At 41.1% G+C, this 27,408-nt stretch overlaps 1 protein-coding gene across 1 annotated transcript in view; it reads right to left on the reverse strand.

The window, feature by feature from the left end:
- LOC104840818 (chromosome unknown open reading frame, human C14orf80) overlaps window positions 1-27,408 on the reverse strand; it is a 77,316-nt gene that overhangs the window by 49,332 nt on the left and 576 nt on the right. The window contains exons 2-4 of the mRNA XM_010582048.1: window positions 26,327-26,405; window positions 19,052-19,254; window positions 5,996-6,166 (exon numbers count right to left, since the gene is read on the reverse strand). Of these exons, the coding sequence (XP_010580350.1) occupies window positions 5,996-6,166; window positions 19,052-19,254; window positions 26,327-26,405 (453 nt within the window). The remainder of the gene's footprint in view (window positions 1-5,995; window positions 6,167-19,051; window positions 19,255-26,326; window positions 26,406-27,408) is intronic.

The following is a 27,408-nucleotide window of genomic DNA, read 5'->3' on the forward strand; positions in this document are numbered from 1 at the left end:
AAACTGAAAGATTTCTCTTTCTTCCTCTCTGAAAGTCTTTTTCCTTACACTACACGTGCTCTTGTGCATAGCATGAAAGGAGAAACCATTTACACAGATAGCAGAAGTCTTAACAGAGGTAAAGGATACCCTCAGAATAATTTTTGATTTCTTCCTTTAAAGCAGAAAATGCTACCTAGTTACAGTAAGTTACTCTTTTGCTGCTATATATTGTCGGCTTTCGCTTACTGGGACATTGTCCCAGCTGCGCTGGTGATGGTATCATCAATTACTTGATGAAGAAGCTTCCCAAGTTAGTCAAGGGAACAATAAAAAGCAATTCCTCCTATTCAGAGCTGATCCCTTTGTTACTGTAATAACTGCAGCTGCCAAACAAGATAGCAGTGCACATTTGTCAGACAATCGCTCATATTTCATTAATATTTCTGCCAGAAGACAGAGAATGTTTCCTGCTTTTCTTCCTTTATTCTAATATGAACTTTATCATACACTTGGGTATTGACAACTATTTTAAAGTTGACAGGCTCTGGGTAATTATCAACCCTTCCTTGAAACTTCAGAATATTTTAGCATTCCTTTCCCAAAACTCACTTCTAGTGACAACCATCTGTCACATGTGCAGAGCTATGTGAGTTTAAAAATAAAAGAGCACCTCCCCACACAATGTTCTTCCTTTCTACTTGCCACTCCTCTCCCTGCTGCATTCTTGTGTAACTCCGGCTGCCAAACCTTTGGGCCTCCAGCACCAGCAATGAATTTCAGCCCCTCTTCAAAAGTATGTTGCAGCAGCATCACTGGCTAAAGCCCAAAACAAATACTCTAAAGCTGTAACAACAGAGGAATAAGGTGTTCCCCTGAGACCAGACTAGATGGATACTGGAATAATCCAGTATTTATATTTTTACAATCTGTTACTGATAACAATGACACACTGAAGATGAAAGAAGGCTTAAAAAGGGAAACAGTACCAAGGTAAAAGCAGCAGGTGAGAGAGTGAGAGACAGAGCACATACAGCTGTTGCTTCATGGCACTGACTGGAATTGACTGAGGTTGAGGCAGGTCTGATTTAACCTTACACTAACCTTTGCATGAGAGTACAGGCACAGCCCCCCCCACTGCACACCACTTTTGGGGAGTTTCCAGTACCAATTCCTAAATGCCCTTGAGCTTAGACACCCTGCAGGGAGATCAGCTTGTCTAATTCACCTAAGCGAAGATGAAAAGGGGGCTTGTTCATAGTTCACACACACTTGCACAAGAGGAAAAATTTCTACTGCATTAAAGAATATGCTATTGAGATCTAATGGCAAATTCACTTTAGGAAAAAAACCCAAAGATTTTCAAACCAAATATCTCAAGACAAAAAAGATACAATTAACCAATGTAGTAATTTACAGAGTAACGTGGTAGATTCTTCATGCCAAGATACAGATGCATCTAACAATTGCAGTTTAGCTCACCCATAAATTACTGACAATGAGGTAATCACCCAGCACCAGTCTCTCCATTATTCAGAGATCAAGACTTTGTCCTTGTCCTTTACTCTTTTGCTACAACATCAGATATATAGATACAACCAATCCAATCCACTGTAATACATCTTATTTTATATTGTTTATCTTAGAGGAGGCACAAGAAACCACTCCGTTCATAGGAGGTATTTCCCAGTGCTGCTCTGCATTCTTACTGACAGAATACAACTCTTGCTCTTACAGTTTCCAAGCATATTACAACCATTGTTGTCATCTTACCATAATCTGATAATGTTAAACTCTACTTCTATCATGAAAAATTCCATTTAATATAATTTTATTCCTACTAACCTATACACAGAGTCCACAATCAGATGTTCAACTGCTTAACAAAATTCACCTCTGAACCCTATCTAACCCTCCCCTATTTCAGGTGTAATTTCTGTCCTAGTCTTTTAGTGGATAGAGGATAGCTGAAAATACCCACAGGAAATCCATCAGTTTTGCAGAAACTCACTTTTTCTGCTGTTTCTTTACACACACTGATTGTGGCACAGTGCATTTAACAGACCCAAAATACAACGCCAGTTTTAAACTATACAGGTTCCTACCTGTTTTTCTGAAACTATGCAAGGTTTCTCATTCACATTTTTTAAGGCAAAGTAGTAATTCAAAGCCCAACTAAAACCAGCTGCTCTCCCCTATGAATTCAAGAGGGATCAAAAACCAGTTAGATAGATATTCCTCTGGCACTTGACAGAAGGAGGAAGAAACAGAACAGAAGGAACCAAGAGGCGTGCCTTAACACAGTAATTTATCCTTCACGCTTCCATATATTTGAAGGTGTAACAGGTAAATATGTACCACTGAGAATTTCAAGGGAATTATAATGGTATTACTATATTCTACTTTCAAAGCAGGCCAACCAGTCCACGTTGAGAAGGCATCATAATGTTATTCAACAGCTCATAGCCTCAGGCTGCAAAATTCCTCAGCACCAGAGCCTGAGGAAGTCTTCCTCCTACAGCAGGACGTCTGTGTGTCTGTAAGCTTCAGCATGCCTTCTGGGAGCTGAAGTCACTGAAAAGCAGCTCACCAGAAGAACTAGCAAAGAGGAATGGCCAGTCAAGACCACCTATCAAGCAATTCCCAACACATGACTGGCTGTAGCTCCAGGGAGGCTTCCCTCTTCAGTAACCTACACTGGTTGCTGCAGAACTTCATACCGCCAACCTTAAGTGGCTGCGGGCAGGACAGAGCAGATAGAGGCCCCAGCAATCAGTTTCAGTTATCCTTTGTGTACTTTAGAGAAAGAACAGCCATTTATTTTTGCTTGTTTCCCCCTCATATTTCCCTCCTACTGCTCCCTTACCCTTTCTTCAGGCAGTGGAGTATTATTTCATTAAGACATGAGTCATCACTTCTAATCTGAAAGTACATGTCCCTGATCACCCAAGCAATTCAGAATTTTTCACAAAATCATAGAAACAGAAAAGACCTTTGGAGGTCTTTAGTCCTATCGCTAACATCAGTTTGTGGCTTTTTGCGTGTGAGTCTCGGAAACCTCTGAGGATGGAGGCCATTCAGCATCTCTGGTGACCTGCTCCAATGCTGCCCATCATCCCAGAGAAGCTTTTTCTAATATGTCTGAACCTGCTGAGCTATAATCAGTGGCCATTTCCCCTTTGTCTTTTGGTACTGCTGAGAAGACCAGGGATCACTCTTTGTGACTACCACCCTTGTAACTACCCATCAAATAGCTGAAGGCAGCTATTAGGTGACCTCTCCCTCAGCCTCCTCTCCATGAGAGCAAACAAGCTCTTCTTGGAGGTCATGCCCAACTTAGCTAGTCCTTGACTATCTTGGTAACCTCTTGCTGGATCCTCTATGTACAATTCTTACTTCCAGTAGCAATATCCATACTAAAAAAGTACAGAGTGGAAAAGCAGTCATCTCCTGAATAAGAACATATTTTCCAAGTGTGATGTGTTTTTCTCAGAAAGCCCCAAATAGAGAATATGGTATTTTAGAGCCTGTGTGAGTCACAGAATGAAATCTGTGGAATTGTCGCCACTACTTGGCAAAAATTATAGCTCGTGATCAGCAGTAAATAAGACTGTTCCACAGTTGAGATACATAACCTGTTAAGTTATTAAACAGAGCAAGTAAAAGCCATAATTATCATTTTGTAGAGAAAGCCCTCTGTAAATCTGTCAGCATAATTAAAAAACATAACACTCATTAGCCTTTTGTATACTGTTTTTGTGGTTTATATGAGAAAAGCAGCAGCTCATATAGAGGTCATATTGGGTCAGCTCAGTCTTCTAACACAGACTAGTTTAAAAGTTTTAAAATTAATGCAGTAGCACAGACAATTTCTCTATAGAGAGTCAGGAAATATCAATTATTGTTTATGCAGCTGTTAAATTGTGTAAGTATGTTATATTTTGTGCTACCATAAATGTTAACATTAATGTGGCACTGTAATGAAGTCCCTTCCAAAGTCACTTTTACCTTTCAATTTTCCTGTTTTTAATTCAGACTAAAATATAAATCAGAGCACTGCACTTTGTTACAGCTCTGAACAGAACTCCCACAGCTGCACATATGTATTTGAGCACGCATAATATCAGTGTGTGATCACACATGGAGGAGCTGGGCTCCAATCTATCCTCCTATGTATGCATCCATGATGGCAGCCCTCTAGATACACTGCAGAACATAGTCTGATAGCAAGAATCATCACCAGCACTGCTTACTGCTTTCAGTTTAGTCCAGTGATGACTCTTGGAGAAGGCAGTAATGGCAGCTTTTGGGAAACTGGACAGACAGAAATATTCTCCCTCCTTATTCTTCCAGATTCTAGAAATTGTGGTCCAGGGAACTGCAGAATAACTAACCTCTTACATTTGCCTGACTGTGACAGTCCTAACTTTAGCAAACATTTTTCCTCAGATAGCCACAGGGGAGAAAAAAGTCCAAGTTTATTTCAAAGTACAATGCCCATAGGAGGTCATCATCTCCCCCGTCAACAAGTTTACCATGTTGCCCAATCAGCACATCATTTCAGTGCCTGATCTGGACCACTGAGAGTATCTCTGTTTGTACTCGAGGCCCCAGGTTCAACCTGTTCTTAATTCTTCCTTGGCCTCATTAACTGCAAACTGAGGTATTGAAGCTGCCTAATGATTTGTCACTGCCAAGTACTACATAAATCAGAGCACTGATGATGAGTTATGGAGGTATTTGCCTCGCCTACTATAAAAATCAGCATATCTTAAATAGAGGTAGCTTATCAAGGGAAGAAGATGCCAATCATTTCATTTGAGTTTTATATCACTAAGCTACCTCTCCCAATAGCATCACTGTCTGTAATCTCAGTGCCAAAGCCAAGGACTGCGCCTGCACTTACGGTGAATTGCTATCTTCGTTCCCAGATCAGGAAAGCACATTCACAGTGGGCAATGAGAAGCAAAAGGTTATTTTAGATGCTGCACACACAGCATCTGATCTTTCCCTCGGGCTGTCAATCAGACATCTTCCCTAGCAATCAATCCATGTAAAGAACAAAATGTAACCTCATTATAGTTTTCAGCATTGCTCTGTCAGACACAGGATTAAAACCAAGAAGGCATCTTCATCCAAAACCCTCTTGTTCCGATTCTGACAACTTTCTGATGTTATTCTTTGAGGAGAAATTTCTCAAAACTGTTCTTATTCTCAAAAAGGTTTTCTTTGAAGGTTCTGGGTACAGTATCAAGTGGCTCCATATAAGTTACCTGAAGAGATATGGAGAAAGGGGGCCTAGGGAAAACATTACTGAGTAACTTCTAGGACTATCTTTAGAACCATTTCTTTAAATTTGTCTCTGCAGTCACCATCACTCTCAACTTCGGGACTGCAGGCTGTTTCTGTCCTAAGCAGACATGATGCTCCCAGATGTCTGTGATTTTCAGACAGGCATATAAACATCATTCGTAAATGGGAACAGAACTGGAATCTTAGCAATGTAGAGACCACTGTTGATACCTTATTTAAAAGCAGATTGGGTTCTGCTTTGAAGGTTCTGCTCATATGTTCCCAATACTTCAGAAACGGAAACTGCATTTTATTTTGCTGCTATTACTTTCAACATTCGTGCTCAATATTTTGAATCCACATGTCAGGTGAACTTATAGTTCTGAATCACTACTTCTTGTCTGTGGGACTAGAATGCTCTGTCTTGCTTCTACCAGGCATATTCTGAGAAAAATGGAGACAGCCTCTGGTTGCAGAAGTGACTAATGTGCCAACTTGCAAGAGAGACTTTTATACAACAATTATAACCTTATGAACATTGTACATACTTCATTTTCTCATGGTTCTGCCCCTGAAAAAGTGGGGGTATTTATATTCAGAGTAATTCACTCTTATCTACAGAAAATGCAGAACTAGCAAACAAGAATAATTTGTACATTTAGCAGTAGCTGACAAGGCTTTTAAATAATCAACAATGCCACAGTGAGTTAGAAGAATCATTTACCTTGTGCAAAAGTTTGCATTGCTCTTGGTGCTGAGCATGCAAACTCCGCCACTGGAACCTCAGCCTCCCATTTAACCACTGAAGGTATCGAACATCTACTCTCTCTTCAAGCCCATATTCAGGCGCTATTTCAGTTGTACCTGTCTGGCTGTTAGGCAGATCATCTTCACACTAAAAGCAGAAGAGAATACCAAAATGTTTTAAGTTAACTTCAACACTTTCAATTCATTCAGTAGTGAAGAACATACAGGGCAAACAGGCCAAAGAGGAAAAAAAATCCCCAAAAAAGAAGTAAGTCCCAGCAGTAGAGAGAAATTGTAATCTTTTCGAATACAGGACTAGGAACAGTCTAAACAAGTACTGAATTCTGGAATAAATACCAGCTTCTCAGCTATAACGTGGTGAACTGTCTCCTCTCCCATCTTTCATTTTCCATACCCAGGAAGACACAGTGTTCCTGAGACAACAAGCATGTTCTTTACCCAGATGGGAAAAAATCATATTTTGACTAGATTCTAATAAGTCAAAGAACATAAAAAACAGATTTAGCTCCTCCAGTATCTTCCCAAAAGTGCTGCAGGCTGTATTGGGTGACCCTATTTTGTAAATCAATGCCTTATATAGGGACAAAATTGTGGGCCTGTGCTTACCCAGCTATTTTCTTTTCTCCATCCAGCATTTCCCTTCTTGCAGGACAGAGGAAAAGAAACAATCATGCAGCTAACATTAGCCAGGAGTCTAGAGACACTCCCAACTACAGCTGCACCACCTGTCTCGCCTTGTTTTGCCTTTCTCTAGAATAACTTGGAAGAAAGAAGGGAGAAGCAAAGAGTTTCCTTTTGTTCATTTTGTCCCACTTTCCTTCTGCTGCAGGAAAAAAACAAAACAAACAAACAAACAAACAACCATCTCCATCTTCCAGAAGAAATTTCTGCTTGGCCGATGGCATAAAGCAAGACATTTCTGTCATATCTCTTTCCTAAGGAACATGGGGGAATTCCACCTCCCCCAGCCTCTTGCACAAAGAGATCATTCACGTTTACAAACAGATCTCTCTCTCCATTTTCAGCTAAGACTCCTGCAGATTGCAAATTAAAAGGGGAGGAAGACATGGGTTGTTTTACTTCTGATGCCAGTAAGTAAGGCTGAGCTGTCAACTTCATCCAGTCTATAGAAAGTACATACAATAAACAGAATCTGTAATTCCAAATTTTTTACTACAGCGTATCTTAAGAAGTAGAAATAACACAGAACTGCGAAGACCTGATTATTCAGAACGGGTGTTCACCGGCTAAGAAAGTGTCTCCCAGTTGTTGGACTCTCAAGACATTTCTTTATAGTGGAAATTTAAAAAGCCTACTTGAAACATGACTGTTTTCAAGAAAACACTTAAGCAGATATTTGGACCCATAGACCTTGATGGTATTTAAACATATGTGCTTCCCTGCTTCACATACTTTCATGTTCAATAAAATCTTATAAAGATTCAGTTGGCAGGCAAAGCTTGAATGTAATTCCAACTTGGATCCTAAACTAAAAATGCAAACTGTAAAATGAAGAGTTTAATCTTGCCTTAAATGCAAGATTTCAGCAGAAGAATATCTATAACCATGATCAAATAACTCCCTAATGCTTGTTTTAACCTAAATATCACCTCAGTTGACAGCGCCCCTAATACAATGAGTGTTCATATTATCTATCAGCACAAAAATGCTGTTCTGGTCACATAACAAAATGTATCAAAATTACAGGGTTTCTTCCCTTTGCTCTGTGGCTCAGATAAATGCATGCTGTAAATCACAGGGGCACAGGGTTGGTAAAGGGCTTTTCCTTTTAAAGGCACAAATTCATCTTTTCTTAAAAAAAAAAAAAAAAAAAGACAGTATCTCCTTTGCAACAACTGCAGTGTCACCCTTTTTCCTCAGATGCCTTCAGCCCCGTGCCCCTAAATCAAAAGACACAGTGTCCTAGGGTGCTGCAGTCCTAGCTAAGTACCTTCATGGTTCAGATTGTCTTACCCCCACCAGGAGAGGTTTCTGGACTACGAAACCATACAGATATGATTACTGAGTTGTCAATAAGCATGATGAGCCAAGCAATTGGGTATTAGTCACTACAGCAGAGAAAACACATGTGTAAACAACATTAAAACACTTCAGATAAGCAGCCAGAAAGCCGCAAGGCCAAAGACAGACTTGGGATTCCCAGATTAAAATCTGCATTTTCCATAATTTACAGTTCAACTCCAACTTCCCTGGTTAGAGGTTTCAGAACAGCACAAATACTGCTGTCCTGGGGATTCATTTCAGGAAGGAATGGCATTAGACTCGATTGCTTTGGCAGTACAGTGACAAACACCATGCAGAGCTAATTTTATTGTAGCAACCTGCCTTATTAATATTAAAATAAGGAAGCCAGGCAATGCATTTTTTAACAGGATCTCTCTTATTTATTTCACAAACTGCACAAAAAATTTACTTTTGCTATGAAATACTTAGCCTGGCATAAAGTAAACAAGGTAAAAAAAAAAAAGGTCTTGCATATTATACTGTGACCTCAATTTCTAGTCCCATCTTTACAATCTAAGACTATTTACTGCTCTCCCAGTGGGAGAAAAATCACTAAAATACCAGCCCAAACTAGAGCCTTTGCTCCAAATATCACTGTGAATTTATCTAATCTATGCAGCAATATGGGTACACACCTACATTCACTTCTGAGATACAGAAGTGCATATTATTTAGTCAAAGTCAGAGAGAGAGCAGCCAAGGCAACTACCCAGGGCTCTCAATGGCCTCCCCGCACTTGGAATGCTCCACACCAGCTCTGGAAGAGATCATTTCATAGCCACTTACCAGAAAAGCTTTTTACTTGTAAACTGTTTGCTGCAATTAATGTTTCTTTTTGATTCTGTTTCAGAGAAGGGAGGCACATGGACTCCAGCTAAAGAATGGTGTCACAGGCTTGCAGTACAAAAGCTGCATCAACATGTACTGATAGTCTCATTGCAGTTTCAGAGTCTTTTCCCATTACACTGGTGGTAGGAGAGCTAGTCTTGTCAAACTGGATGATGTGGACTGGCCAGAGCACCTGCGATTAGCTTAACTTAAGCAGAAGCTAGAGTGAAAGCCCTCAATTCCACTTCCACTGTAACTCATTCCAAACAAGCTTTTCTGTCCTAAAAGCTCAAAGTACTGCTGTTAGAAGATCTCTATATCCATTTTTTAGCAAGACTCAGAAAAGCAAGCACAAGCCTGATGAAGGTGACATGCATATATTTACATGAACTCTCTTCAAGCCAGTTCTGAACTATCACCCTGCCCACAGTTAGGCAGAACTTAAACCCAGCTCTCCTGTTGGAAAAGATTCAAGCAAATAACCAGCTAAGCCCCATAATAAATACACGTTCCAGGACACCACGCATCACCATCCCAACTAAGGTAGCTCACAAACTACAAACAAAAGCTACCTCAAGCTCATAAATACATCTCTAGCTTAGTCAGAGCTAAACATGGCTTATGCCCTAAGAGCATAGATTTAAAATTTTTACAAGGCAGCCTAGAATTCAGTCTCCAACACCACACCAGTTTTTCCTTAAACATTTCTCCCCGGGCTATTTCAAGTCCAATTGTTATGAAAAAAAGATGCCAGATCATTCTCAAAACATGTGAATGGACTTGTGGTTAGACAATGAAGCAAGTGCAAAAAAAGCCAACACAGTCCTCGTGGCAGAAGTGCTTTCAGCAGACAAGTCAGATTCATGAAACACAGTGAACTGAAAAAAGCCATCAGATATAAAAGTACTTAGAAGAGAAGAATAAGGGGTGGGAGAAAGGAAGGTGTGAAAAAAGACATGGCGATATATCAATTTTCATTCACATTCCATACATCTGAGCAAACAACTTGCATGCAACATGTTTAAACAGAATAAATTAAAGATTAAGAAGTTTCAACTTTTATAGCAGAAATAAAGCTTTTCTTTTTGGTTTGAAATACAAAGCAATCCCATGTTGTTGGAAATAGGAGAGCAGTTCTACCAACAGTGGATGAAGACAATTAAACAAGTACTTAACCATGTAAATAGTTTATCAAAGAACAACATAAGCATCAATGTGTTTGTAGACATATGAGAAAGGAGCATTTTTTGCACTACTGCCCCCATTTGAGGATTTTAGTGACCTGGTATGCTGTAGACCTTGCTCTGTTCATACACTTTGAATTCAACAAACTCCAAAAATTGTTTTAAAGCAAAATTCCTTGCAGATTCAGTGGAGATCTTCCAATCTGCCACAAGCAGTACTGCAAAGAAAACCCTTTGTTGTGCAACTTCATCACACTTCTACACTTTCTGTACTTTTCCAATTCATATAGCTATCTTAATACTTATAAATTCTTACCTTAATAAATTGACTATGCCCTGTACGCACAATGGAAATAAAAAGGCCTATGCTGCCTGCATTGCTGTAAAAACAAGGCTATGGCAGGGCTACTTCCCCAGGAGATGCTCTTTTCTGACTACGAGCTGCCACCTGTCGGTAAAGGACAGACCCCAGCCACTGCCAGCTCATCCCCAGCGTGCTGCGGCTCTTCCCCGGACATCTTCCAAATCCCGCCAAGGATCGGCTCTCTGCTTCCATATCTGGACAGCCAGCAAACAGCTTGCTGCTCTTCCCATGGAGAAGCAACCCTACTGGAACACGGATAACACGTTTAACCCATGGATAGGCGCATTAAGTCAACTCCCTGACATCAATCTGTGAGCAGAGCAAAATAAAGCAACTGCCAGTTGAAAACTCCAATGCATGCCCCCAGCCCACTACTCGCTTGCACCTGAGTTAATCTGGGTATAGACAGAAACTATTTATTCTCGGGTACTACTCAAATCTTAACTACACTAAGCATGCAGCCTGGTATCACAAAGGTGGCAAGGAGCATATCTAGATCCCTCACTGCCCGACTCAGGAACAGCAAAGCAATCACATAAATCAAGCCAATAAAGGGCTTCTGCAGCTTTTACTGAGCGCTCGTTCTGAACCGCTCATAATTCAGACAATGGTTTTGATGTGACATAACATATGTTAAGCTGTGTAATTACAGATCTTTAAACGGAGCATAATTTTTTTTTAAATTAAACACCATAGCCAGAAATAACAGTATCAGACATGCTTTCTTAATTAATACAGCCATATATCTATATGCAGGAGGGGAAAATGTGAAAGGGAACAATTTGAACAGATGAATGCGAAAGGGACAACACTATTTTCATTAGCAGCACTATCAACAATACTAATTGGATTTCCTCCTAGACAAGGCAGGATCCAGATTAGACGTATGCATGGAAAGATAGATGGTGTAAGAACCCACTCCCACATGATGCATATACCAATTAAATATTCAGATATTTGCACAGAAGAATGTTTTCCACAAACATAAGCGTTCACAACATAGAAGTTATGCTCAAAGCGTATTCAGCAATTAAAAAAAAAAAAGTAAAAACCTGTGTTTCCACAAGGCCTTTTAGCTTTTAAATTTCAATGCCTTTTGTAAAAATTACTACCCACAACAGCACTCCCAAAAGCTCACTCTTGGCAAAGAGTGAAAAAGAGAAGGTGCTGAGGGAAGACAGAAAATGTGAACACAGCTTCTACCCGTTCCTGCCTTGTTCAAACAAACATGTCTGGCAGTAGCCACAGGCCTGAGGCACCAGAGCAAGTCAGTCCCTTATCCCATCCCTCCTCACTCATTCAGGAGGTTACTTAAGAGCTCTGCAACAGAGCAAAAGCACTATGCCTTTAAAAGAGCACAGCAGCACTGCCTAATCTTTGGAGCTGCAAGGTTTTAAAATAACATTTAAATCCCAAAGCTCACTGCATCATGTATTCAGACAAACATGGAAACCAAATATACTAAAACAAACACATGGCAGGATAGACCTTAACTCACAGAGCACCACATTTTGCAGGGCTCAAGAAATGCAGGATAGATAATGTCTCACACTGCATTTCCTCTGCCTGCAGCTACAGCCCTGCTTGCCCACATACATTTTGCTCCACTGTGGCAAGCTGCTGAACAGGGGGGTAACCAGTGAAGAGTGAAAGATGCAGCATGCTACATCAGCAGCAAGTCTGAAGCAAGAGGCCAGCAGGAGAAGAAACAGTAACTGCCCTCCAGGAGAGGATGTAGAAGGCCTGCCATGCCCTTCTTTGCACACTCCTTTTGTTTGTCCTCCTGAGGACAAAGTGCTTAATTTCAAAAGATCCTTCAATGAGAGTTAGACCCTGATCACTTAAAGTGGGACACCAAAAGCAGAGGATGTTCTCATTGAAATCAAAAGGCCATAGAGCAAAGATAATCCGAAGGTAACAAAGGTACTGGCTGCTCCCCACCACTTGAGGGCAGGAGAGGCACTAAAACATCTTAAAATCACTCTGTTTCCCAAACAGACAAGGAAGGAGCCCCCTACAGAGGATTTCAGCAAAGTATGGAGTACCAGTATGACCATGCTGAGCCTTCCTATCAGCACACCAGTCCTCATCATCTTCTCCTCAAATGAAAGCTCAAGTGACTCCAGTGTCTGTTGGTAGAACCCCATCCAGAACACACCAGCTGTAATGTCACGTTCAAGAAATTTTGCGTTTACTTGGAATTCAGACATTATCAGAGAAACAGCAGATTCAATAAATTATAAGCCTTTCTGATCATTTCAGACCGCTCTTTTAGAGCATTTCACCTTGACAAGCTGTCTAAAAAAAAAAAAAGAAAACCACTCTTAAAAGTGTATTCACTGTGTCAGGCAGAAATAAATATTGTTACCACACATTTTCCAGTGCACCACAGGAAATTGTTTTCCATGAAAAGTCCGATGGAATTAAAAAAACCACAAAAGATCAGAAGTAATAGCATGTACATATGCACATGCAGAATGACAGGGAGACAATTTCAGCTATCACCTGTAACATGCTTTAACACACACACACACAAAATGCATTTCAAGAATTCAAACTGAAACGTGCTCCAGTTCTTATATGGCAAAACATATTCCTAATTTAATCACCTCTTACCACAAAATATGTTTAAGCCTACAGGCAACATCAGTAACTGAAGACAAAAATTAACACTTCAGGGTTCAATAGTTACCTATTCAGGAGGTGACTTAAAAAAAGTACAAAAGGCAGAAAAGCAAAATTCAAGCATTTTTCTCCCTTAGTTTCTGGTAGAAGCCTTTAGAAGGTTGGGCAGCAGTGCAACGAGACTGCTACAACAGACTTACAGCCACACAGGAGCCCAGCGAGCTGCAAAGGTCCAGCCCTGGTGCTACCCCCGCAGAGGCGGCGTGGAGGGGGGTGAAGCACACACCAAACACATAAGGCTGCCGCGAGCAAAGCAGCACTACTTGTTGGCAAAAGTGAGGTGAGGGAAATTCTGCAGGAGAAACTTTAGGGATCCTGTGCCCTTCGTTCAGGTTTCAGGGATGGCTTTCTAAAAAGTGTTTCTTAGCAGCTACTGAATACAGCAACAATAGTAGCAAAAAAAGGGCAAAAAGATAAATGCTGAGTGTTACTAGGATGACAGGAGGACAAAGAGTATAGAAGTGTAAGCACAGGGAATAAAGGAGCAAAATCAAAAAATGAAGGCTGACAGACTAATATAGCCCATAAAGATCTGGAAAGTAATTATGCTTCTGAGTCAGAATCAATAGGTTAATAAAATTCCTTCCTCCGCCTCCACTGGAATAGGTGAAGAGGGAAAAAAAAACCAGAAAATTTATATTTACTGACACTAGTGCCCAAGGTTTCCTGGTTTTCTGCTGGGGAGGACATCAAGCTTGGCTGCTACGTTAACACTTTCCTCTAATAACATGGTTTATGGAACAGTAGTGACAGTCAAGATTTCTGTAAGAGAAAGGCATTTCATCAACAAGATTAGACCAAGCGTAAGCCTTACACTATATTGGAAATAGCCAGTGAGCCAAACTAGACCGTGACAAACAAAAGATTAATCAAATTGCAAACCTAAGAGTCAGAAGGCATGTTTAGTTTCATTTTTCCCCACCAGAAGTAATTAAACTGAGTTCGCTTTGGCATGCTAGAGACACGCATGAATTCCAACTACAATAGCCATAATAGCTCTATTTGCTGATTACGATAAATTCTCAAAAGGGGAGGGGCATCCAATTTCACTCAGAGGGCAAGAAGCAGGCAGAGGGAATTAGTGGAACCAACGTACAACATAGTCTGGTGATAATGAGGGATACAACATCACTACCCCCATCTAAAAAACTCAACAGCCTCCACACATAATTAAATTACGGGACACACATAGATTAATTTCAGCTGTAGAAATAATACCAGTACAGGCAGTATTCCTCCCTGGAAACAGAAAGAATAGATGCTCACAGAGTACTGCTATTATCTGCACAAACCATCATAGATTTGGAGAAAGCTGTGATGATATCACTAAAATTTAAAAAGCGAGGCAAAAAAAATTTAGTCAAATAGTGAGTGTGCTAAAAAGGCAGGTTCATATCAAGCAGTTATCTACTTCTCAAGGAGAGAGAGAGAATACAAGAACTCCCCAGGTCTGCCTTACAAGTTCAGTGAAGGACAGCATTTCACCTACAGGTCTTCAGATGTGTTTTGCACTCTAGGATTTTCATGTGTAAATAGGAATCAATGAATGGCACTTGAGAATAATCTGCCTGTACACGATCACCAAAGCGACAGAAGATGTTAAAACTGACATCACGGCAGTGCATATTTGAGACAGAGATCCACAAGGGGTGTAAAAAGCCTTTGAAGACAATGTCCATCAATTATCACCAAGTGCTTTAAGGCAATAACAACAGGTGAGAATTCCCAAGTGGACACTTCAGTAAATCGACGTGAACCTCCAATTCAGATGGTACTTCAGTCTTTATAGATCTAATAGAATTAGTGATTACTTTGTTTTAAACAGTTGACCAATGCAAGTTTTGAACTTTCACTTACTGCCTCTGGAGTCACCAACCTCCTGACAGATCAGCACAGTAAATTCAGCGAAGGGACTTGCACTACAGCAGCCAGGTACTAGAGTTTGACATGCACCATCAATCCCCTCTTCCCTCTCCTGTTCCTCCTGCACAGCAACACAGGTTCCAGTCTGCTCTTTTAACTGTCTTCCCCCTCAGTTTATAAATTTCACATACTGGAAGAGATCCATGAGTGGAAGACTAGAGAGAGCAGTGGCTCCTTCAGTCCTGCTCATTGGGGCATCCTGCAGCAGACACACAGTACCCTGGTTCAGGAGAGACTGCAGCACTGCCCTTCCAAAAAAAACGAGCTGGAGGCCACATGAGACAAGGTGCCCTGCAGGATTTTCTTACCTAACACACAAAAGCAGTCAACCCATATAACCATCCTAGGCTACTAACCTTACCTGTCCTTACCAACAACTACCTCAAGATTATGTTTTTAATCACATTAGCCACATTAAACACTACCTCCTCCTACCACCTCAACCCTTCCATCATGCTTTCACCACTGTTTAGTTTATAATTTTAGGATTCTGAAGATGTAAGTGCATGTAAAAGCAAGCTTGTGGATGCCTTCCCCAGCTCAGGATCTTGAGATTATGAATTCCATGCAGCAGCTGAGCTCCATGTCCATCATCTGTCATGAATGCCCTTGTCCCTCTATAAATAACAGGCCTGAAATCCTTTAGAGCTGATGGAAGTGTTCAATTTGCAGGGGAAGAAAACCGTGTTGCTAAGGAACTGCAAAGAAAAAAAGGCCAGAGAATGGTAATCTGAAATGAAATGAAAGGAATTAATTTAATTGGCCCTTGATATGTTGGGTATTTGGCATACTATCAGCAGTTTAGCAGGCTGTAGGCTTTGTTTCAAACTTAGGCTGAAGGAATAGTCAGAACATGACTGCACCCTTAATTTAGGTATTAGCTGCATTCTCTCTTCTTCCTACAACAGACCCTGTCCACTTTTGTGGATTTCAGACAAAATTTTAAAAGCAAACCACATGAATATCAGTTTGAACTACAGCCATGCCTACAGTTCTTGAGAGTCCCATTTTTTTAGATGAATACAAAGGGTAAGGATTTTCTTCACGTTTGTTCTCACTAGTAGACCAACAGATGTGCTTTGCCAGTAAGTACTGGCTTTCACACTTTGCTGATTTTGGCAGAGATCTCAGCATTGCACAGAACCAAATACTATTTCATGGATTTTTGTTTTGCAACATTTTCATTTCAGGACAAAAATTTCAATCATTTGTAATCATTTAAAAAAAAAAAGACTCCATGTGGTGGAATATTTTTCAAGCTCTTTCTCCGTTGAGAATTTCAGTTGTTGTAAAGACCATTTCCTCCTCTTTCTTTTTTTTTTTTTGAGAGAGATCTTTCTCTAGTGAAGCTTTTTACTTCTTCCTTTTACCTTTTTCCTTTAATTTACTTAAATAGAAGAGAGTTACAACTGCAGAGACTACATCTCTGGCATATTTAGCAATGCCTTTACACTTTTTTACACATCTTCGAACACTCCAGCTTAAGTATCACAAGTGCCTGGTATTTAGCATTCCCAGAGTGAAAGTTCCAGTAGTTCCAATTGTTCAAGCTGTACTTTAACTCACAAGATGTCAGGTATCAGACTGACAACCTCACTTTCCTCCTTTCTTACTATGATTTTAAGGGCTGTATAGCTGAATGCTGTCTGACTGATGAGTAGACTTTGCCACATGAAGGTATCCCATAAAATAACAACAATTATCAAATAACAAAACTACCACACTTTTATGCAACAAACAACAGGCTTTCATAAGTGGTTTACAAGGAACGGACTTACTAACCAAAATGAGGTGTGTGACCCACCTATCTTCTCCTTCTCACCCACCATTACCTCCTTACATCTTTAACCATGCATGCCTAGATCTTAATTTGGGTGGGTCTTACTGGATGACTATATTGGTTTTGTAATGCCTAGCTGATCAAGTAAAAGATAAGACCTCTCCCTCAAAATTCTGTTTGTTTTAACTTTCTTGTGATATAGCATCACAAAACACACTAGTTATGCTGTAACTACATTCTATCATTTTTTCCCCATGAACACCTGTTTTTACTGGAGCATGAAAACTTGCTAGATGAACACCATACAAGAAATGTTGCCATTAATACAATGAGCTTTATATACACATGCTAACTCCAACTCCCAGTCTACAAATTTTTGTCTGGTGTACTGAAAAAAATTTTCCAGACCTGTAAACCTTTCCAAACACTGTTTCGGACGGTTATTGGATACAAACATGAAATACGTATTCCAGGCCTTTTAAGAAACACAGGTAGAGCAGGTTAGAATTGCAGTGAAAGGCACAGCAATAAATTTCTCAGTGTGCTTCTGTGTGGCCGTAAGAGATAACATTGTATTACCATAGTTCTTTCATCTCTTTTTGGAAAATGCAAAACGTAAGACCTTCAGAGAAAGTAACATAGGCACTGCCCCATTTCCTGAATTCATGTCACTGCTACACTTCATTTATTGCTCTCTTGTAATAGAAATTAAGGACACAAAAAATAATCTGCTACCAGACAAGAAAAACAAGAAAAAAGTAAGAGAAGTTTAAAGTAAAAATTCCCCACAAGTGTGTATTTCCTAAAGTCTCAAGGCACCCTTCACATCACTGGAGGGCACCACCACTCACACGCAGCGCACCAAGCACAGCCTCTTGCGCTCTCTATTCTGTGCAGCAAACAACTGTAGTGTAGCAAGAGGGGTCCCTTTTCTCAAAATACTGTTAATAGTGTTACAAAGGTGACTCTTCCCTTTGAACTGTTTTCCATTTGTGCAAGCGTTATCCTTTCGAAGACACTGTATCCATATCGTAGCTTTCCAAACTCTCGCTTTCCTGTCCCCGGAAAGATTCCATAAAAACCAGGCAGCCTACAGTCTAGGTGAGCACATATACATGACCATGAAGACCACAAAGTCTTAGACATTATGAGATATCAGCAGGTAGGTAAGGTTTCTGACCTACAATGTCCTTTGCCAAAAAATGAGACAATCTTGTGAACCTGTCATTTTGCACCAGGCTGACAAGTAATTAATGTCTGACCAGATGAAGATGACTTAGAACAAACTCACAACCATCTAGAAAGGCCTTGGTCACACTAACACATTGCACTGATCAGTTTAAATTCACCCTACCTTATCTGTTGTGTTAAGAGCAGCGACAGTTTCTTTGCAACAAACAAAATATAAACATGGAAAAACATCACCTTCTCTCCTGAGCTTCTCAGTCTATGCTCCAGAGCAACTATCTATATAGTAACATGTGCATGTGGTCTTAAATGCAAGGAACAGATTTTAAAAGCAGTATTACCAAACATTACTGGACTCTTTTTGTGGGGATTTTTGCCTTTTTTTTTTTTTTTAAAATCACGTATATGTATTGCAGCTAAAGCAGACAAACAGCTATCCTTAGCTTACTTCAGAGCAGGCTTTCTATGTGCTAACATCTTTTTATTAATGGAAACACAACAACATACCCCACTGTTCTCTCAAGGAAGCTACAAGGTCATTAGTTACCCCAAGAGCAGTAGCTGCCATGTGAGATCTTGAAGTTTTTGAAAAGTACTATTTTCCTTAGGATTACTTGCTCTACCCTATGCCAACACACCCAGCACTCACAGCAAACCTGTTTGCCTACACTGTTCAACAACCCATGCTACAGTCTGGAAGCACAAAACTCAGAAGCACAAAGATCAAAGACATTCACTTACTTGCACTCTTCCATAATGGTCTCACCTATACTGGAAATAAAAATCAGGGAATTCAGGCAGGGGTGGGAGTCTGAGAAAGAGAAGGAACCCAGACCACCTGCACACAGAAAGTTTAGAGAAGGGAAAGAAAACAGGTTCCAGGTGCTGGCCCCTTTAAGTATTTCTAACCCTGGGATACAGCATTTATTTGTAAAAGTACCAAGATACTACACATTACACACTAGTGATAACACAGCTGTTGTCACAGAATGTTATTTATGTACAGATAAGGTGGAAGGACACAAACATGCTCACCGTGCACACAGAGGTTTCATCCCCTGTCTTTACTCTGTTCCGAGCCAAAAGCTGCTCCAAGAGGCTGAGTCTGTGCAGCAGCCAGGAAAACGCCAGCAGCAGCTCCCGACTACCCGCTGAGCCGTCAGAGGGGAGCCGATAGAGTTCTGGCCTGCCATAGCCGTGGTACCACAATGCTGATTTTACAAACCTAATTTGGTTATCTGAAAAGAAGAAAACAATTAAGAATAACACACTGCACTACTCAATGCATTTACCCATTCGGTTCCAGAAACTGCTGCCTCCTCTTAGAGCAAGATTTTTATTCAAGCCTAAGATTAGCGGAGGACAGTGGAAACTACAGTCTTTATCAAAAACTGATAAAGGACAGGAGGTAAAGGGTAAAAGCCTTCCTTATGCTGCCCCACTCTGACCTAAAGGAACTACCGCTAAAGGAAAAGAAGAAATTCAAAGTTGAGATCAAGGCCAGTAATGGCCTTTTGGAGATTAACAAAGGCAAAAAAGGTAAATAGCCATCTCCACTATAACAAGACTCCAATTCACCTATTCATTTTTTATGAGCCACCAAGCATGCTATGAATTAGTAAACACTCTGAGTCACTTTACTCCTGAATGAAACTGGAATTTAGAGATAGGATTTTCACGGCCTGCTGCAAATCTCTGAGCACCAGTGAACAGGCAGAGATAATGCAGCACACCGCACTGCATACCAGACCACATGGACTATTTAATTCTCAGGAATGCTCTGATCCATATTCCTTCACACCAGCAAATGGTACCGGACAGCTACAAGACAAGCACTACAGAACTGTAAAATACTGAGGAAACACAGAGAAAACTATTATTAAAAAAGGTTCTGACCAGTAAGCCTCAGCTCTCTACTAAGTCAAAACTATAATAAACAACATAATTAGGGGGCACAATGATAAACAATACATACTGGGGAAGAACCAACAGTTGTTGTAAAAGGAAGTCCTGCTCAAAAAGCTACTGGAGCTCTCCAAAGGCAACAACAAGCAAGTGGTGAAGGAAGATTCAACCAATGCAGGACATTCAGACTTCCCAGTGGGATTCAACTAGCACAAAGAAACTAAGCCACTGTGTGGAAGGAGAGGAAAGGCACTTGAATCAATGACAAGTGCCTAGCAGACGAGAACCAGAGGGTAGGAACAAATGGTGGTTTCACGTGAGGGCTCTGTGCTAAACAGCTGCTGTTAAACCAACTCAAAATGACACACAGACAATGTGATAGTGACAGAAAATTTGGTGCTGATGTGATATCACTCAGTAGTAAGGAATGCAGGCAGATTGTGAAGGATTGCAGAACTTAATGAGCCCAAGCTTTAAAACAACAGATAAAATTCTTTTTAGGAAAAATGAAAAATTATGCGCACAAGGGAAAAAACAATCCTAACTTTACTGACATAGCAATGGGCTTGGAGCTGACCACTGGACTCAGGAACACCATCTTAGATGGTAAGATTTTTCATTATAATATCACACTTGCTTCTCATATGCATCCAAGCGCAAACTGAATGTGAGAAACCTAGAAAGGAAACTAAACAGAATACAGGGAACAACATCATATTGTTGTGTGTATCCACTGTGACCCCACATCTCAAATTCACTGGGTCTCATCCAGCCTGTTTGGTGTCTCATGGGCCATCCAAGAGTTTGGTCTGGCCAGGTTCAAAAGCAACGTGACCAAGAGCACTAAGGGATTTAAATACGTGCTAGCATTATTTTATTTCTTCAGTCCCAAAAAGGCTACAGACGACTTGGGAAAAAAACAAAGAGAAAGGACAAGTACGATCACAAGTACAGAACAGCTTCATTGTAAGAACTGACAGCGTAGGCTGAGAAGACAACTGAGAATGGATATGACAAAACTCTTTAAAACCACAAGTGCTGTGGAATGGGTGAATAGGGAATAATCTGTTTGCGTGACATTCAATACAAGAACTGTGAGCCACCAAACAAAGTTAGCAAGCATGCAAGTCAAAACAAGTTAGAGAGATGTTCTTCAAAAATACAGCAAAGCTCTGAAATTTCTGGCCATGGGACACTATGGACAGTGAGAGTTACACAGGCTCAAGGAGGAAAGAACTGGATTTACAGAACAGGAGTTCATGGAAGCTTATGAAATACAAAGATATCCTCTCTGGTTTGGGAAGTCTGAGATGTAAATTACTTGAGGCTGAAAGAATACTCCCCTGAAAGCATCCTTCTATATTTGCTCTTTCCTTTCCCCTGGGCATCCACTTTTGACAGCTGCCACAGCTGGATGGAGCTAAAAGAACCTTCAGTTTAATCCAGTTTAGGCATTCTTACAAAGTAAGGAAGAAAGCTGCTCCCCTTCCCCAGTATAACCTTTCAGTATCTCTGAAGGGTTTCATTAAAAAGGTACACACTCACACACACAAAAATAACCTGAAGTACAAACTTCGCACAGAGATTGTCACTGCTGTCCTTAATTAACATACCAATTCCTCACATTACATACTCATTTGCCTGCTCCTTGCCACTTGTGGTAAAAACATCCCTTAGCTTTGACACATATTGTAATCTTTCTTTGCCTGGCATCGACTGCTGAAGCTCAAAAACCACATAATGACCAACTTCAAAACACAAAACAAAAAAAAAATCCCGTTGCTCTGAAAAAGAATTTGTTAATTACAAGAGACTCTCACAATGAAGAGTGGTTGATTTAACTTGATTTGCAAATCGCTAAAGGATTCTTATCCACCAAAAGTAATACAAAGCCAAGTCACAGGGAGGAGCTATAAGCTGACCTATGCTCGTAACCCTATAGCAGCAGTACATTGCTACAGCTTGGCTGAGGCTGGAAGGAACTGGTAGTCATAAAGAGCCACCAAGCCCTTTGCACCTTGACAAACCAGAGGAAGGTATATTGTTTGCACTGTTTGACCAACTTTAGGACTTCGGGAAACAAGAGTGCAGATCCCTAAGGAGATGCCTATATCCAAGAGTGCGCCTCAGTCCAAATACACAGCTGAAACCGTTACACAGATTACTACACATCTTCATTCAGCAGTAGGAGCAGGAATACATGATTGGCCATGTAAAAGCTACAGATGAATTCCTGACAAAGACATTAACCATGACTGAAGAATAAAAAACAAGATCAGGAGCATGATTAAGCAGGTGACACAACGGTGCAGAGCTACTGATTTTTCGCAGGATGAGTGTTTTGCGCAGCAGAGCTTCTGCAGAGACACATGACAGTTGGACAAATGGTTTTACAACCTAGCTTGTTTCTGCATTAAAGACACAAAAAGGAAACCCAAACACCTAAATCACTCCATTTGCTTTTTGCATAACCTGTGAATGTAAAAACAAGCAGCTTCCCTTCACAATGCTAGGGTGGCAGAAATGCCTATGGTTTGCTAAAAATCTTGCTGTAGATATGCACTCCAATCCCTCACGCACAGGGGGAGCATGCCGATATTAGAGATTTTATTTCGATCACTTGAACATTCTCACATGAGCTAGGTTTTCATGTCGTCCTTTCCTTTTCTTTGTGCATTTATCAAGAAAGGAACTGCCATAACAGGTACAAGTAGAAATACTCCAAAAGGAAGGAAGACCAGTACCTACTTTCCTCCTTTTTCGAAGCAAACAAGCATCACATGCTGCCATCTGCAGTTCATGGAGCTCCCCAAGAAATCACACATCAAAGAGAAGGAATAGAGAGCAAGCTAGGTGTTTTTTTTCCTTTATCACCATCTTCCTGCTCTGGTATACCACCCAGGACCAGATCCACCAAGGTAAGTCACCACCTGAATCTGTGTTGCTCTGGTCCTTTATCTTCCCGTTTCATCTCTTCCTCTGCAACACATTGTCCTCACATGAGAAGGTACAATTAGTGTGAGTATCAGGCAGGAATTGTGGGTGAGCGGTCAAAGCATGGAGCTGGAACTGGGACTCAAAGAGCCTTTCCATGACCTTAGAGAAGGCACTTAGTTTTCCTCATCTCTACAGTGCTCTGCTTACACTGAAACGGTGGTCAGATAAATGGCAGTAGAGGCTATACAAGTACCCAAGACCAAGATGGATTCCTCCATAACATCCAGCTGAGAGAAGAAAAACCATCACTCAGATAGCAGGTAACACCAGTCACTCAAACACCTCCTCTTTGACAACATCTTCTTACAGCACTCCATTAGGATTTGGCAATTTATAGAGAAAGACCCACACAGTCCTTCCAACTACTCCCCTTCTGCATGCACACTGTTTATAAAAGTACGTTCAGCAAGAAAGACCAAGCTGTGGATGAACCTCAGGGTTCAGCTCTCTTAAAACTATACTCAAGCTGTGCTCTTCCGCTTTATGAATCCTGCAAAATATTTTCAGTGAATTACAACATGATATTCAAATAAGGGTTATGCATTAGCCTGGCAGGCTAAGATGGAAAGGAACTAAATCAAGTACAAGAAGAGACACAGATACATTACTTCATGCACTCAGGCAAGAAACACCTGCATAGGTAGTGGTATTATGGGAAACTACTGCTGCAGAAGAACATTTTCCACTTCATTTGTCAAACAAACAAAAATATATTGCAGCTCCAGACCTCTTCCCCATACTATAAAAAGTGAATTGCAACTCCAGGAAAGAAACAGTTCTTCCAACGACCTAAATGCATATTGCACTGCTACCTGGTGTGGTTGTTAACCAAGCCTATCAGCTCTCAGCCTCTGTGAAGAAAGAGCAGCAGGAAACTACTAATCATTACTTAATCAGTGAGGTTATGCCCTGAGTTCTATGCCACAGCTTACTTTGACTCGTACTCCACTGACAAGAGATCCATTATTCTGACATGTTTAAGGGGCTGGAGTGTATTAATAGCTTCCCACCAAAGTTTACAGTAAGTGTTTTTTACTGTGTGAAGAAAAAATTCTTCCAAAATGAGAAACCAAAAGAGTAATTTGCAGAATTTTATAACTACTGACTGGTAGGCTTCAGTGGAGTTTCTGGTTTCTTTTTGCAAAGAATGCAATAGTTCCTACATTTTAAAACATCAAACTGTACGGATTTTTTTTATGTGATTTTTCAAATATTTTATTTTCTGCTAGCTAGGCAATAAAACACATCAACCATTTAAAAACATGATGCAGAAAGTTTTTCTAAACAATATCATATCACAACCATAACAAGGGAATGACTAGTAGCTGTTCTATTCAAAGCAAATTTTAATCTCCTCTAAAATTCACCTATATGACAAGATTAGATCAAAAACTGACTAATGAAAACTACTAACTTGAACCAGAAATACACACTGGGGTGCAACTTCCCAAGTCACTTGATAAAAAGGACTACACACATCCAGGAAAAATTTTCTGGAAAAATCTGTCCTTTTCATGGACAAAATGCTCATCTGTAAGAGCACTGTCCTTGCAACACACTGCTTTCTTCTTACACCTCACAACTGCAAATGGCCCAACATCTGGCATGCAGTCCTTGAAATGTAGGTCTCACTCTACGGAGTAGTGAGGAGAACCACTGTGACCCCAACAACACACACAGACCACACGCCAAAGTTCAATGTGTCCTTTGGAAAAAGAAAGGGTACAAGACCATGTGAGTACAGCTTCTCTTTGCCAGAAAGCTGTTCCTATGCACACAGTGACCCTTATACCAAAGGAGTCTTCACAGCCTTCCTCTGGGATCTCGCAGCTGCCGCTCTCCTTGTTTTAGCTAAGATAATTAAGAGGTTGTACAAAAACAGCAAGAAAGGAAAGCCTGATCCACAGACTAAAGCACTAGACTTTGATCAGAGGAATCCGTTTCAATTCTTTGTTGTGCAACAGGATCCTGTATAAACCTGAGAAAGTTATTTAGTCCCTATTCCCAAGGCTTTCACTTCATTTGCATGAAATAAATACATGAAAGACCACAAGCACTCCAAGAGCAGGGACAGAGAATAAAGACAGTAAAATATTGATTGTGTTCGCAGCAGACAACTCATTCACTTGGCCAAGCAAAGGTAATTAGTGTAATTTGAGAAACAGTACAGCTCTCCAACCTGAATTTCAGTTTTAATCAGCAAGTAGTGACTAACAAGTTTCTTAAAAATCAGCTCAGCAGTTCTGAGCAGAACCACACATTCCTACCTCGCAGTCTATCAGCAGAGGCTGGGTTTGCTCTCTCTAGAGCCAGTAACCTACCACATGCACATGGAAGTCCTGTCCCCAAATGCTACAAGCAATCAGTATGGGAGCAGTCAGGATTCAGTGAGGTTGCACTTGTGCAGGACTACCTCCACAAAGCTGTAGAAGACAGCCAATAAATTGACTTACCATACATAGCAGATTGTGGATGAGCGGAAAAGCAAAAACAGGCAAATGAAAAATAGCAATCCTGTGAGTAACACAGAACCATGCTGATTGCCTACTGAACTACCAGCAAAGCTATGCTAGTTTTGCTCCATACTCCACAATGCTTAGCCTTTTTTAACTCTGTTTACAGAGCCATCAGATTCCCGGCTCTTCAGAGGCTTAATCAGTGTGTTTAGCTTCTTTTGCTTTCAAGGGCAAAAGCGGATTTTAAGTTGTTTTGGTCTGAGGAGACCTTTATCCATCACAGACAATCCCATTCCTAAAACTTCCTCACTCTAGATAGACATCTTTCAAGAGATAAGTCTGGGGAGTAGTATCGTATTTGGAATAACACACATTTACGAAGTAAATAGTGCTCGGTCATTGTAAGAAGCCAACCTCCATTCAGCTTCTCTCTGAAGTAGTGGCGCTGTCCACAAAGATATTCATGGTCCCTCTAAAATAATCACACACACTTTACTTTTTGTTTTGTCTAGAACTTCAATCCAAAACACTACCTTTATGGTTCATATGCTACAATTCACGGCCCTGACGTACAACTTGTTAGAAAATTAATCACAGAATCATGCGTCATATGTGGAATGGGGAAAATAGTAATCAAAGGAAAAACAAATCTACTTCTGCAATTCTCTCTGCAGATGCTGAGAACGCATAAGATCATTGCAGAGATTTACCTGCAGTAAAATGTCAAAGGGAAGCAAGAGCCCCTAGCAGACACAAGAACATCCCAGCAAGCCAAAGAGGAGTAAACCTGCTCACACAGCTATGATGCAATAGTAAGTTGGTGGCACAGGTATTCAAAATAGGGCATTCCTGACAGAGAACAAGAAGCCAAAGAAAAGGTGCTACAAAACCAGTCCCACTACTTTCCTGGGACAGATGGAAATCATACAGTCAGCCAGACTGACTAGGTTACCTATGGCATCAGACTGTGTCCATTTGCCTCCGTGGATTTGTTTCAGAAGAGCGTAGAGCAGCCTCCAGAAATCCAGGCTCTGCAAAAGAAAGGGGGGGGGGGGGGAATCAGGAGGAAAAATATCTGCCATATTTTTAGTCTTAAAATTAGGCAATTAAACCCGTATCTGAGCATCAGTTGTTACATGTAAGAGCACACCTGCATCCTGCCAACACTGTTGAATCAGGCAGGTTCACGTGTTAGCTGTCTTATGAACGCTACCTACAGTAAGGTGCACTCAGAAAGAGAAGGGCCACTAAAGTTGGTTGTAGAGCAAGACCCAGCACTTCTACTTTGAGGCACACGGCTTCCAAAATATCTGCTCTGATATAACCACGTATGGCACAACTCACCTGTAGTCAAACAAGCACTTGAAGACACTGAAAAGATCTGACCATGATAGTACCAAAAACTCACAAACAAGAGGCAGCACACAATGAGTTGGAACCAGAAAGCATCGCTTGGCCACACAAGGACAGCACACTGACAAACTGAGACAGCGATCCTTACAGCTGGAATTTCAGTCAACACTCGTAAAATGCTTAAAATAGCTAACTGAACAAGCGGAGCACCCTGCACGTGAGCTGGAGGCCTCACAAGCATCACCCTGTAAAGCCCTGAAGCAGAAAGACCCAAGCCGGTGTAAAGGGAAGCAAACCTCAGGCGACACTAGAAAGGAGCTGCAAACCACAGTGACATATCACGCTTTGAGTGAAAACCACCACAAAATAAAACCCTTTCAAGAGCAGTGAGCTTGTCGAGAACCACGTAAGACAAGCCAGCTGCGGCCCACACAGAAGCCGTGTCGTCCGTCCCCCCCCCAGGCCCTGGCCCCACACGGGTGTCGCCGTCCCTCCCCACCCGGGACACGGCCCCGCACGGGGATCCCTGCCCGCCCACAGAGACGTCCCCCCACCCGGGCGGTCCCCGAGCGGCTGCCCCTGTCCCTGTGCCCCCCTTCCTCTCCCCGGGGAGACGCGGATGAAGGGGCGGGGGTCGTCAGTCAACAGCGGGGGCCGCCGGCGAAGGGTGTCCCGCGGCGG

Source organism: Haliaeetus leucocephalus, unplaced genomic scaffold (assembly GCF_000737465.1).
Source record: "Haliaeetus leucocephalus isolate CR32 unplaced genomic scaffold, Haliaeetus_leucocephalus-4.0 Scaffold76, whole genome shotgun sequence".
In the NCBI taxonomy this organism is placed as follows: domain Eukaryota; kingdom Metazoa; phylum Chordata; class Aves; order Accipitriformes; family Accipitridae; genus Haliaeetus; species Haliaeetus leucocephalus.